Consider the following 13,357-nt stretch of genomic DNA (forward strand, 5'->3'; position numbering starts at 1 on the left):
TTCATGGAAGATTATAAAGTTACAAAGTGAGAAAAGAGAGAGCACAGGACAGAGCCTTGACTTACATGCACAGTTAGAGGGTATGATACTGATGATAAGCCAGGAAAGGAGAAGTCAGATGGTTAGGAGAAGAAATAAGGGAGAGCACTGTACTGAAAACTTAGAGAAGAGTACCCAGGAGGAGAAAAGAGGGTCGAGGTAGGAGTGTAAACTGTTAAAGACAGTGGAAGGGTCAAAAAGGATGAAAACTGAAAATAGGTCATTATATTTGACAATTAAGTGTTGGTAGATAAATCTGGAGAAAAAGTTTCAGGTGAATGATGAGATCAGAAGCCAGAACACAAAGGATTGGGGTATGAATGAAAGGAGAAGTGAATACAAATTTGGACATCTTTTTCTAGGAGTTTGGCCAAGAAAAGGAAGAGAGACACAGGACAAAAGCTTGTGAAGAGGGTAGGGTCAATTGAAAGATTTTTAAGGAGAGGAGTGATATGAATGTGTTTATGGTAGTAGATCAAGATCAAAGATGAGAGGAAGTGGAATTGGCTGGTGAGTTCCCTATGTACTCACATCAGTTACTTCAGACAAATCCCAATTTCTTTTTTCCCTCACTGGAACTGCATCCCTTTGTGTCTTCAAAATTTCATCCTTAAAAACTTCCAACCCTCCTGTACTGATTTCCCTTAAAAAATTTTAATCCACAAAATTCTTTGTATTTTTGTTCTAAACTCTTTGAAACATACTTTCTCAAGATCTAGAATGAATGCCAAATTGTAGATTTCCTCTCCTCTCTCAAAACCCCAAGATCGAATGGTCACTTTTATCCACTTTCATTTCCTATCATTTCCACCCTGGCAACTAGGTTCTTCCTATCAGTGATAATCAGATACAGAACAGAATTCTCCCTTCTTGGCTCTTCTACCTTTTGAAGGATGAAATTTTCACTAAGGCAAGGCAAGAAGTTATTAGCTGCTCTGTTTTTGGTAGACAAAGATGGCATCAGCAGATTTCTAGATATCATCCTTAGTACAATGTTATGCCCATTCCCCTCATATATTCTCTGTTTCTGTGCATGTGGTCTGTAAGTATATTCCAATGACAAAATTACCTCTGTTTCTCCCTCCATTTATATCCTATACTTCTTTGTTATACCTGGCCTCAGAAGACAACAGATCTCTTTGTGATTGTTACCAGATTGACAAATGGCTGCCTTATTACCCCTAATCAAGGAATTGCCTATTCCTAGTAATCTTTTCTTCTTCCTCTGTTTCTAACTTAATGATCTCTCATCTGATAGCTTCTATAGACCTAATATATCTTTTTTAAATTCCAAAATTGACCACAAACAAAATGAGCATTTCCATATACAAAACTTGTTTGACTTTCAAACTTTTTTTCTTGTCTGTGTTTCTGTTCTGTTCCACTGTAAGAAACAAGTATTCAAATTAGAATGGCTGAATCAGTGCATAGCTCCATCAAGAATTTATTACTGTTCCTGTATAGTCAAGACACCTAAGTTTAAATCTGGCCTCAGATACTTGTACTAGCTTGTTGAGGAAGCCACTTAACATCTATCTGTCTTGGTTTCCTCTTCTCTGTAAAATGAGAATAATAGCACCTACCTCCCAAAGTTGTTGTAAGAATGCATTTAGAGAATTCTGGGAAGACAGCAGAGTAAGATCAGAAAATTCCAAGCTCTCCAGATTTCCTCCACAAACAAGACAAAATGGTGCCTTAGGGCAAATGTCCAGCATTAAAAATAAATGAATTGTGGCAGAACAGAGGTCCTCCTGGGACAACCAGAGAAAATCTGAGATTTGGTCCCTGTGAAGTGTAAACACCTCCAGGCTAGTTCCACTGAAACAGAAAGTAGCAAGCCTGGGGCCAGCTGGGTTGAGAGGTGGCCTGGCCCCAGCCACAGAGATTTTCACCTCCAGGACAGTGTGGGGAGTTGGGCATCTGAGTGGGGGAAGATTGAGGGAACCTCTGTTGATAAGAATGCCAGGCCCAGCTGTGCTGCCAAGATGAGGCCCTAGGCAAGAAGGAAGCAGCACCCCTCCAAAACACCCCTCCCATCCCCACCATGAGTGCAGAAGTGAGGCAGGGACACTGCTGGCTATAGGCACTTTCAGCAGGGTGGAGTTCTTGATTTTGGTTCTAGGCCAGAGGGGAGAACTAAAAGAGGATCTGAGGCCAGAGGCATCATCTCCCATTAAACAGGACTAGAGGTGATTATAATAATAAGCTTCTACAAATTGAAAACAAACAAAAAAACAAACAACAAGCAGGCCAAGGAGAAAGACTCCAACCATAAAAAGTTACTATGGAAATAGAGGAGATCAGGGTTCATTTTCAGAGGAGAATACTGGGGGCAGCTAGGTGGCACAGTGGATAAAGAACTGGCTCCAGAGGAGAATACTGGGGGCAGCTAGGTGGCACAGTGGATAGAGAACTGGCCTTGAAGTCAGGAGGACCTAGGTTCAAATCTGGCCTCAGACCAAACACTTGACACTTACTAGCTGTGTGACCCTGGACAAGTCACTTAACCCCAATTGCCTAAGGAGAAAAAAAAACAGAAAAAAATGCTGAAGCAAAAAAAGCCTCTCCTATCTCAAAGAGTAATATCAAATGGTCAGCTGCCCAAAAAGAATTCATAGAAGAACTTTAAAAACACTTTAAAAACCAAATGAAAAAAAAAACACAAACCAAACTCTATCCAAGAAAAACAAGAAGATTATGAAAAGAAAGTCAACCAACTAGAAAAAGAGATCCAGAATCTTAAGGAAGAAAATGACTCCTTGAAAATTAGAACTGGGTATGGGGAAGCCAGTAAAGTTATAAAAGACCAAGAAATAACAAAACAAACTATAAAGAATGAAAAAATAGAAGAGAAAGTGAAGCATCTCATAAGAAAAACAACTGATCTGGAGAACAGATCAAGAAGAGAAAACATAAGAAAGCTAAAAGCTACGATCAGAAAAAGAAATCTTGATAAAACAATATAAGAAATTAAAGAAAATTGTCCTGAAGTGTTAGAACAAGAGGGCAAAACAGAAATAGAAAAAGTCCACTGATCACTACCTGAAAAAGATCCCATGAGAAAAACCTACAGGAATATCATAGCTAGATTCTGAAATACCCAGGCTCAAGGAAAAATATTATGAACAACAACAACAAAAAAACCCCAAAACAACCCAATTCAAATATGGCGGAGCCACAATTAAAATCACATAAGACCTAACAGTGGCTACACTAAAGCCTGCAGATCTTGGAACACTATATCCTGAAGAGCAAAAGAACTGGTATTGTGGCTGAAGATATCATACCCAGCAAAGTTAAGCATAATCTTGATTGGAAAAAAAAAATGGACATTTAATGAATTGCCAGACTTTCAGGATTTTGTTGCAGAAAGACCTGAAACTAATAGAAAATCTGACATAAAAGATCAAAGAAAAATATAAAGTAAACATCAAAGATTAATTACAAGGGACTCAAGGACAGACTGTTTACTTTTTATGCAAGGAAATGCAAATCGTATGTGTAAGACAGTTATTAGTAAATGGTTAGGTCAAAAGAAAGACTGAGGTAGTGCTGAGAATGACGTGACACTAAAAAGTAAGCCATTTAGGAAAAGGTAAAAAGAGTAATCATCTTATACAGATTAGGTGCGAGAGGAAGAACACAGAGGAATTAGATGGGGGAGAATGGCTGGCAGTTCTAGAACCCTACTTTCTTTGAGAATGGGTTAAAGAGGGAATAGTATGTATAGAAGGGCATACAAATCTTCTAAATTCAGAAATAAAAGGGGATGGGGGGGATTTCAGATTGGGAGGAGAGGATAAAGGAGAGATCTTTAGTGGGCAGAGTAGGTTAAGTAACAGAAGGGCAGGGTAGCAGGTAGAAGAGTCAGGAGGGATAGGAAATAGGAGATACACACAAATGTAAAAAAGATCAGGAGCAGAACTCATTAGGGAAAAAAAGCAGAAGTAGTAATCATGATCTCAGAAAAGTTAAAGCTAAAATAGATTTAACCAAAAGAGAAAAAAAGGGAAACTACACTATATGTCAGCTATATTAAACAATATTGTTTTAGACTATTTAAAATAACCAGACAGTACAAGGTTGGAATACTGCTGTGGTATAGGAAATAATGAGTTGATGGACTTAGAAAAATATGCAAAGGCTTGGACCTATGAAGGAAGATGTTTTCCACCTTCAGAGAAACAAAGAACAAGTATAGGATGGTTTTACATAGACGCATATGAATATATATGTCCATACATGAATAATTATAGATATCTAAGTATATATATGTATATGTTTGTGTGTGTGTATATGGGGGGTGGGAAAGAAGAGGAGAAAAAAAGAAAAAAGTAAAAACTACACAGAAGAGAACAAAAGAAGACTTACAAAGAAGCAAAGAGGGACAGCTTGGGACACAATGCATTATATTTATTATATTGGTTTTCTTGAAGTGGACATTTATTGCTGTATATTCTGAATCCTCTGCTATGTTCTACTGTGCACATACATGGCAAAGCTTTTTTTTCTTTTCTTATTTTGTATTTAAATTTTAGCATCTAAGTTTATGTTCTCCTTTAAGTTTAAAATAAATTAATAAAAAAAGAATGAACTCAGTATAACACTTGTCATATGGTAGGTACTTAGTAAATCTATCTTTCCATCCATTCATCCGTTTATCCTTCTTTTCTTCCTCCCTTCCTGTTTTTGTTAAATATCTTTTACTTTGGACTAATGTATCCCACCTGGCTGATAAAAGTAAATGCTTTTCGAGGAGGGCCTTCGGGGTATGAGGGTGTGATGTGAGCCATGGTTTTTAGTCACCACTGACCTAAAGAGTGCCTCAAACTTGTTACTGTTTTCTGGGGGCTCAGGTGTAAAAGGGTAGGTGACACAGGCATAATATAGGTAGTACATATGAAGCCAGTAAGGTTTCTTTCCTCTCATGATAACAATACCTACCAATTTTCACAAAGGCCCATGATACAATACAAATTTTTTTCCCAGCATTGTCTTGAACACAAAGGCTTGGGATCAATGATCCAAAAGTAGTGTTAGCTTGGGGTTAAAGCGTAATGAGTACAGTATTCTTGGAAGCAGGGCCTTAGCAGAATGAAGAGTCTTTGCTCCTCACATCTCCCCTTCCAGTTAGTTATACATAATTAAGTGGTTGAGCCATGATTCAAAACCATGTCCTCTGACTCCAAATATGATAATTATAGCACATATTCATATTAAATATAAAATTTAATTTTATCTTCATAACAGCCCTATGAAGTAGGTACTACTATTATCCTAATTTTGCAGTTGGGGAAAAACTGAGGCTGAGAGAGGTTAAAATGACTTTCCCAGGGATGCACAGATATTAAGTGTCTATGACAGGATTTGAACTTAGATTTTTTTGATTTTAAGGCCAGCACACTCACTCACACATACTTTCTCTCCATATACATACACTCTATTCTGTTTCTACTGGTGCTTACCTTCAATAGCAGGCCTAATCCTTGGCCAAGTTCCCACCCACTGTGGCCAGGACTGATGGACAGGTAATCAGTCTCCATTTCTGAGAAAATGCCCCTCTTCTTTCTGCAGAGGTGGGGGGCGGTGGTTAATGGGTATAGAGCAGGGGTAGGGAACCTGCGGTCTGGAGGCTATATGTGGCCCTCTAGGTCCTCAAGTGCAGCCCTTTGATTAAATCCAAACTTCACAGAAAAAAATCCCTTAATAAAAGGATTTGTTCTGTAAAACTTGGACTCAGTCAAAAGGCTGCACCCGAGGACCTAGAAGGCCACATGTGGCCTCGAGGCCGCAGGTTCCCCAGCCCTGGTATCCAGTAATACACTGTCAGACTTAGTTGACGTGTTTGGTTTTTATGGACTGCTTGTAGTCTGCCTTTTAAAGAATTCTTTTCTTTATAAGGAATTGGGTGGCAGGGTAGTAAGGGGATAGATATATTCAGAAATAAAGAAAATAAAAAACAAGATTGATAAAAAATTGTTTTACAATAAAGATATCTACACCAATACCTATGAAAATGCCACAAGATACTAATGACTGCTCATCTATGATGTTAGTTGCTCCACAGTCCCTATCCCTAAACCAACCTTGTCTATGGCAATGCCTCATCAACAAGTAAATCGTTTAAGAAAAAAGCTGCCAACCCATTGCTTACCGCATATTCTTCTGGGGTAACCTTAAGAACATCGAACACCACAGCATCAAAACTCTTCTTCAGTTCAGAGCCTTTGTCACTTAATGATTCAGAACTGCTACTTTTCTGTCAATATAAAAGCAAACATCATAGCAAGTTTAATACATAGCCACTACAGTTGTGATGGAAACTAAGAGGCAAAATACAATTGACAGTTTTGAAAGTGTTGAACAATTAAGTACTGCAAAAATCTGTTGTTGAGAGTGTATCTGAGATATAATTTGCCTTGTTTTTAAAAGCATCGACCTAGGAGCCAGAAGACTGGCTTTGCAACTCATTTATTATCTATCTCTGGGCCAGTTTCCTCATCTACAAAATTGCAAAAGTAGTCAAGATAATCTTTTAAGGTGCATTCCTGATTACCACTGGATGATTAAATAAGATTAATAAATAAGCCAATCTTTTTCTCTAAGGTAAGATGCCTACCACATAGGAAATAGGGTTTGGAGAACACTAGGACAATAACTAAAATAATTACAATTCAATGATATGTGTATTAAAAAAAAGTTATAAACAAGCATAAAATTATTCCAGCATAGAAGCAGAGTTCAAAAACAACTTTAAAGTCATATAGTCCAACATCCTACCCAATTCGAAATCTAGTAGTGTGGTGTACAAGTGGTGAAGTTAGAGAATCTGAGTTCAAATCCCTGTTCAGCTTCATACTACTTGGGTGTTCCTGGGCAAGGCATTTAACCTCTATGGGCCTCAGTTTCCTTATCTTAACATAGAGTTCTTATTAAGAATATGGAGAATTGTTGAGTTCTAAATTCATCTGTAAAATAAAAAGGTGGGACTAGATGTGATCCCATGCCACTTCAATCTATGTTCCTTGTTGATACTGAACAAGATACTTCAAGGAAAAGGATGAAGAAATTACTATTTAAATCAAAGCATACAAATCAGTTATCATTCACTAAATAACTGTAACAAACATATAGCAAAAGATAAAACCTAAGACATCTAAAAAATAGAAAGACTATAAACACACTGCTATCAATTTACAATTACAATGAAAGCTAATTCAGAAATCCTAAAATTTAGTAAATAGAAAATTTAAACTGGATGTCCCAGAATCCTCTTTAACTCAACTTGTCTAAAATTTCACTCATTATCTTTCCACCTAATCTCTCTTCCAAAATTCCCTATTTCTGTTGAAGGTACTACTATCCTTTTAGTATCTTAGGTTTGTAATCTCAGCACTTTCCTAGACAACTCCTCCAGATCCTACATATTCAATCAGTTACCAAGTCTTGATGTTTCCACCTTCACAACATCTCTCCCATTCTAATCCTTCTTCTTTACTCACACAGCTACCACTTTAGTTCAGGTCCACATTATGTCTTGTCTTATCTAGATTATTGTAATGACTTCTTAACTGGTCTCTCTAACTAGTTCATCCAACAGTCAGGTGGTACAGTGGAGAGAACAGCAGGCCAGCACTCAGGAAGATCTGAGTTCAAATTCTGCCTCATACACTTACTAGTTGTATGACTGATCCTGGGGCAAATCACTTAATCTCTATTTGTCTCGATTTTTTCAACTGTGAGACAGGGATAAAAATATAAACTACTTTCCAGGGTTATTATAAGGATCAAGTGAGATAACACTTATAAAGTACTTAGCAAATGTCTGGCACATAGCAGGTGCGTTATTATTGTACATAGGTGCGTTATTATTGCACATAGCAGGTACATTATTATTATACATTATTACCAAAATGACTTTCCTTAAGTGCAGATCTTATCATGTGACTCCCTGATTACAGTGGATTCCTATTGTCTCTAGGATAAAAGACAAACTCCTCTGCTTAGATTTTAAAGTCCTATACAACATGGTCCCAAATTATCATTTTGGCCTCACTGGACATTATTCCTCCTTCCTCACTATCATCTAGCCCAAATGGCCTTCTCTCTGTCTTCACACATGATACTGCATCTCCCATTTCCATGTACTTGCCATGAACATTCCTCATGCCTAAAACGTACTCCCTGACCATTATTGTACCTCATAGAATCCCTCCCTTCCTTCAAGACGCAGCTAAAGCACTATCTTCTGCATGAAGCCTTTAATGACCTCCTCCCAATTGCTAGTGCCATCTCTCTCAAAATAAAGTGTATTTAACCACTCCATGTATACAGTCTTAGTGCAGTTTTAAGCCACTCACTTATAAATGCATATAAATTTATTTATTCCCTTTATATTTTATGTACTTACTGTCTTTCCCATTAGAATACGATAAAAGCTCTACTAGCTAGGATTTATATAGCATTTAACAGTTTGCAAAGTGCTTTCCAATTGTTATCTCACTTGATGCTCACAACAACTCAGGAATGTAGGTGCTATTTTTATTTCCATTTTTGAGATGAAGGAACTGAGGAAAACAGTGATTTGCATTGGGTCACACAGATAGTAAATGTGTAAGGATGGATTTTAAACCCAGATATTCTCAACTTCAAGTCCAGCAATCTATTCATTGCACCACCTAAGTTCATTTTCAGTAGGGATTGTTTCACTCTTTGTACATGTATCACTGGATGACTAGCATAGCTTAAGGGACGTGCCAGGTGTTTAATATTGATTGTCTGTCATTGATTAAGTGCCTGACCAGGAAGTCAAACATGGTGAAGTGAGACGATGCTGCTGTCTATTCTTTCCATCTTAATTATTTTGTTTAGTCATGTGTTTTTACCATAATAGCAAATGCTGAATCTGCAATGGTAGACTCAAACAAAGAATATTATAGTGCCTGGTAAATAGCGAGAGCTTAAAAAATATTTATTCCCTTCTCTTCCAAAATGTCACACGGCATTCTAGAACACAGAGGGGCCTAGATTACCTCCAAACACCCCGGGGGCTTATAAATATACTAGTCTAAAAAGAAACAAAAAGAATTAGCTTTTAGACTACTCCATCCAGCACAGGGACCCACCAATCTCTGGAGTCCTTTAGAGACCCTGAGATGCACAAATCAGGGAAGACAGAAAGCAGAGTATAGAACACTTAAGAGATCTAAGGTGGGGTCCAATTGGACCCTCATGGCCCTGAGCACAGCGAAAGGCAAAAAGCCCTAGGCAAAGACTAATCTGAAATCCCTAAAGTCTTGCAAGAGCCTAGGGCAAGAGAGTAGCCCAGGGAAAATTCTGGTGATACCATGGTGTAGCACTAGCAACCCAAGCCAAATGGCAAGAGACAAGACTCTTAAGTAAAGGCCAGTCAGGCATCCCAGATGCTGTTTATGTCAAGGGGGAGCCCATAGGCAAAGCAAAGCTACAGTACAGCAGTCCTAGAATCTCTTGAAGAGCCTCATCTTGACCATCATACCCAGGGCCAGAAAGGTCCTGTATAGGGCATTCAGTTAGACTTGACCCAACCAGGCACCGCCACTTGAGAGACGGGCAGATGAGATAAGCAAACCAAGGAAAACGCCAAATATTATGAGGAAATGGAACACTGTATAGCTAGTCCCAAACTTGGCTTGAGAAATGTCCAGGGAGTAAAGCTGAGGTAGGATTGCAACTGAACAAAAAATCCACTAAGGAAAAATGTCCTGGCCACAAAAATATAAGAGTACCTGGAAGAAATGAAACAAAAGGTACAAAATGGAATAGCTAGGAAGAAAATCTGACAAAGAGAATTGATGCCTAAGAACAGATGGTGGAAAACATCACCCAAGAACAGAATGACCTGAAAATGAAAATGAGTCAAACTGAAAATGGCTCAATAAGAAGAGAAATATGAAAAGAAAAATCAAAAGATTGAAAAAAAAGAAAAAAATGTACAAGATATTATATCAAAAGCAGCTAAGCCAGAAAACAGGTTAAGAAAATCTAAGAATTGCTGAACATTATGAAAATTATGACAAGAAAAAAATGTGGAAATCAAATAATAAAACTGCCAAGAACGCTCAGAATCAGAGAGCAAATTGAAAACAGAATTTTCTGGTCACTTCCTAAAAGAAATACTAAAATAAAAGTCCCCAGGAATGTCACAGGCAACTGCTACAGCTTCTAGGTCAAATAAAAAATACCACTATCAGTTAAACTAGGATAAGTTTAAGTACCAAGGAACTAATGAAAAGATCAAGACTAATGGGGGATACTTAAAAGGAGAGGATAGCTTAGAATATGATATTCTAAAAGACAAAAAGATAAAGGCTTAGAACCAAGGAAAACCAATCCAGAAAAACTAAGTATAATCCTACAGGGAAAAAATACATAGACTTTTAGTGGAATAGGAGAGTTAATATTTACATGTTATTAAGGGAATGAGAAAAGAAGTGGATTCTCTGAGCCCTAATATGTCTTAAAGAGTCATAGAAAACAATAATAATGACAAAGGGCCTGAAGATGGTTTTACTCTATTTTTATGGTCTTAGGAAAAGACAAAAATGAGAGGAAGAAAGAATTCCAATAGAGAAGAAATAGACTATTTTCATTTGTAGATGACAAGTGTTAGGAAGACTTCCTGTCTTTAACCATCTTCCTACTTGCAACGAGCAGGCTGGGAGCAAATAGAAGGAAAATCAAAAGAGAGGATAGAGGGAAAAACATATTTAATAACCATAACACTGAATATGAATGGAATGAATGTACCTATAAAATGGAACAGAAAAGAGGACCAGAAAACAATCCAACAATATTCAAGAAATAAACTTGAAACACAAAAATTCACACAGAATTTCAATGAAGGGCTGGGGCTAAATCTACTATCTTTAGCTGAATTAAAAAAGCAGAGATAGCAATCATGATTTCAAACTAGTCAATACAGACATAATCAAAAGGATAAGCAAGGAAATTATGTTTAAAGGCACCATAAATAAATTAATATAACTACTTAATATATACATACCTAATAGCATAATATCTAAGTACTGAAAAGCTAGTCAAATTGGAGGGAGAAAAAGATTTTAAAACTATAATAGTAGGCAACCTTAACGTACCCTTTTTGGACCTGGATAAATATAATCAAAAGCTAAAGAAAGAAAGTTAAGGATCTGAACAGACCTTTAGAAAAATTAGAGATGACAGATTACTGGCAATTAATGAAGGAAATAGAAGGATTTACATACTTCCCAGCTGTATGTGGCACAATCACAAATACTGATCATGTATTGAGGTATAAAAACCCTCATGGCACCTCCCAAATGTAGAAAACCAGAAATACCAAGCACAATGATTAATGATCACAGTACAATAAAACTTATTTTCAGTAGAAGACCCTTAAAGAATAAAAAAAAAATTGGAAACAAAATAACATTTTAAAGAACTGGTAGGTCAAAGAATAAATTTTAGAAAGAGAAAATTTCATTACAGAAAATCACAATAATGAGCTTTTCAAAACATAGGATTCAGCCTAAAGCAGGACTGAGGGTAAAACTTTTATCTCTGCATGCTTTCAAAAAGAAACAGAGATGAAATGAATAAACTGTGTATGTAACTGAAAAAAATCTAAATGATAAACAAAAATATCCCAATTAAACAACAAAGCAGGTATTTTGAAAATTAAAGAGATTAATTAAACTCTTAAAAACCTGATAAAGGAAAGTAGGAGCTACTATATTTTAAGAAAAAAAATGAAAGAGAAACATGAATCTCATTTTTTTAAAGAGAAAAAATTAATTTCAAAAATGAAAAAGAACTCACAATAGCTGGAGAAAATAAAAAAATTAACAGAAACTATTTTGTCCAATTATATACTAAGAAAACTGATAACTTAGGAATAGACTATTAACATAATGCAATATTAGAAAAAGGAATTGAACAAGTCATGAATGAACCTCAAAGAAAAAAAATTCCAGGACCAGAAGAATTTACAAGTGAATTTGATCAAACATTCAAAGAACAATTAAATGCAACATAATATATACTGTTAGAACAACAGAAAAGATTATCTTCAAATCCTCTATGGTACAAATATGATTTTAATATCTAAGCCAGGGAGGGACTAAGCACAGAAAAAAACTACAGATCAATGTGGCCAATGAACAATAACACACAAATTTAAGACAAGATATTATCAAGGAGGCTACAACAATATATTTGGACTGTTCATATACTACGAGAAGGTAAGGTTTATACCAGAATGCAGGGTTGGTTCAACATAAGGAAGACCACAAATATAAATCATGTTAATACTATAAATAATAAAAAAAACTTATTATATCAATTGATGCTGAAAAGGCTTTTCACAAAAACCACAACCAGTTTCTTTAATGTTTTATTCATTTTACACTTGAAGACAAAATGAGGGGAAAAAAATAACTTTTCCATGTACACAGCAGAACATAAGAGAGGACTCAAAATTAAATAATAAATTTCCATTTCAAGAAAACCTATGTAAATCCTACACTTTGCTTTCAAAGCTACTCAACTTTTCTGTGCTTCCTTCTAGGTTTTCTTTTGTTCTCTGCTGTGTACATTTTATTTTATTTTTCTCTCCCTTCACAAATACCTGAAAGCCTTTCTATTCATTAAATGTCCATTTTTTTTTCCCATTCAGGATTATACTTTACTGTGTAAGTTAGCCTTGGTCTTAACCTTAGCTCTCTTGCTCTATGACAGATAGTATTCCAAGACCCACAATTCTTCAATGTTGAAGTTGCTAGGTCTGGTGTGTAATCCTCACTGTAGCTCCATAATATTTAAATTGTTTTTTCCTTGTTGTTTGCAATATTTTCTCCTTAACCGGAGAGCTTTGAAACTTGGCTATGACATTCCTGTAAGGTTTCCTCCTAGGATCTCTTTTAGGTGGTGATCGGTGGATGTTTTTTTCTATTTCTGTTTTACTTTCTTGTTCTAAAGCTTCAGGGCACTCTCCTTAGTAATTTTTTGTAATATTGTATCAAGATTCCTTTTTTTTTTAATCATAACTTTCAGGTAGTCTGAGTATTCTTATGTTGTCTCTCCTCGATCTGTTCTCCAGATCAGCTGTTTTTCTGATGGGATGTTTCACATTCTCTTCCATTCTTTCAATTTTGATTTTGTTTTATTATTCCTTGGTGTCTTATAATTTCTCTTCCTCAATTCTAGTTTTTGAGGAATTATTTTCTTCCTTAAATTTTTAATTCTCCTTTTCCAGTTGACTGACTTTTCTTTCACAATTTTCTTGATTTTCATGGATTGC

At 36.2% G+C, this 13,357-nt stretch overlaps 1 protein-coding gene across 7 annotated transcripts in view; it reads right to left on the minus strand.

The window, feature by feature from the left end:
* The window catches only part of RALGPS2 (Ral GEF with PH domain and SH3 binding motif 2), a 257,998-nt gene that overhangs the window by 138,787 nt on the left and 105,854 nt on the right, over positions 1-13,357 (minus strand). For 6 of the 7 annotated variants that reach the window (XR_002324019.2, XM_078156472.1, XM_020984311.2 and 3 more), the window contains exon 3: positions 6,194-6,298. Coding sequence is in view for 6 of the 7 variants with exons in the window: in XM_078156472.1 (XP_078012598.1) it covers positions 6,194-6,298 (105 nt within the window). In the remaining variant the exon portion in view is untranslated. Of the gene's footprint in view, positions 1-5,504; positions 5,608-6,193; positions 6,299-13,357 lie in introns of those variants that run through there. The other variant, XM_078156473.1, reaches the window with a different exon arrangement.

The sequence above is a fragment of the Phascolarctos cinereus genome, unplaced genomic scaffold, assembly GCF_003287225.1.
Source record: "Phascolarctos cinereus isolate Bilbo 61053 unplaced genomic scaffold, phaCin_HiC Scaffold_5;HRSCAF=322, whole genome shotgun sequence".
Taxonomy (NCBI): Eukaryota; Metazoa; Chordata; class Mammalia; order Diprotodontia; family Phascolarctidae; genus Phascolarctos; species Phascolarctos cinereus.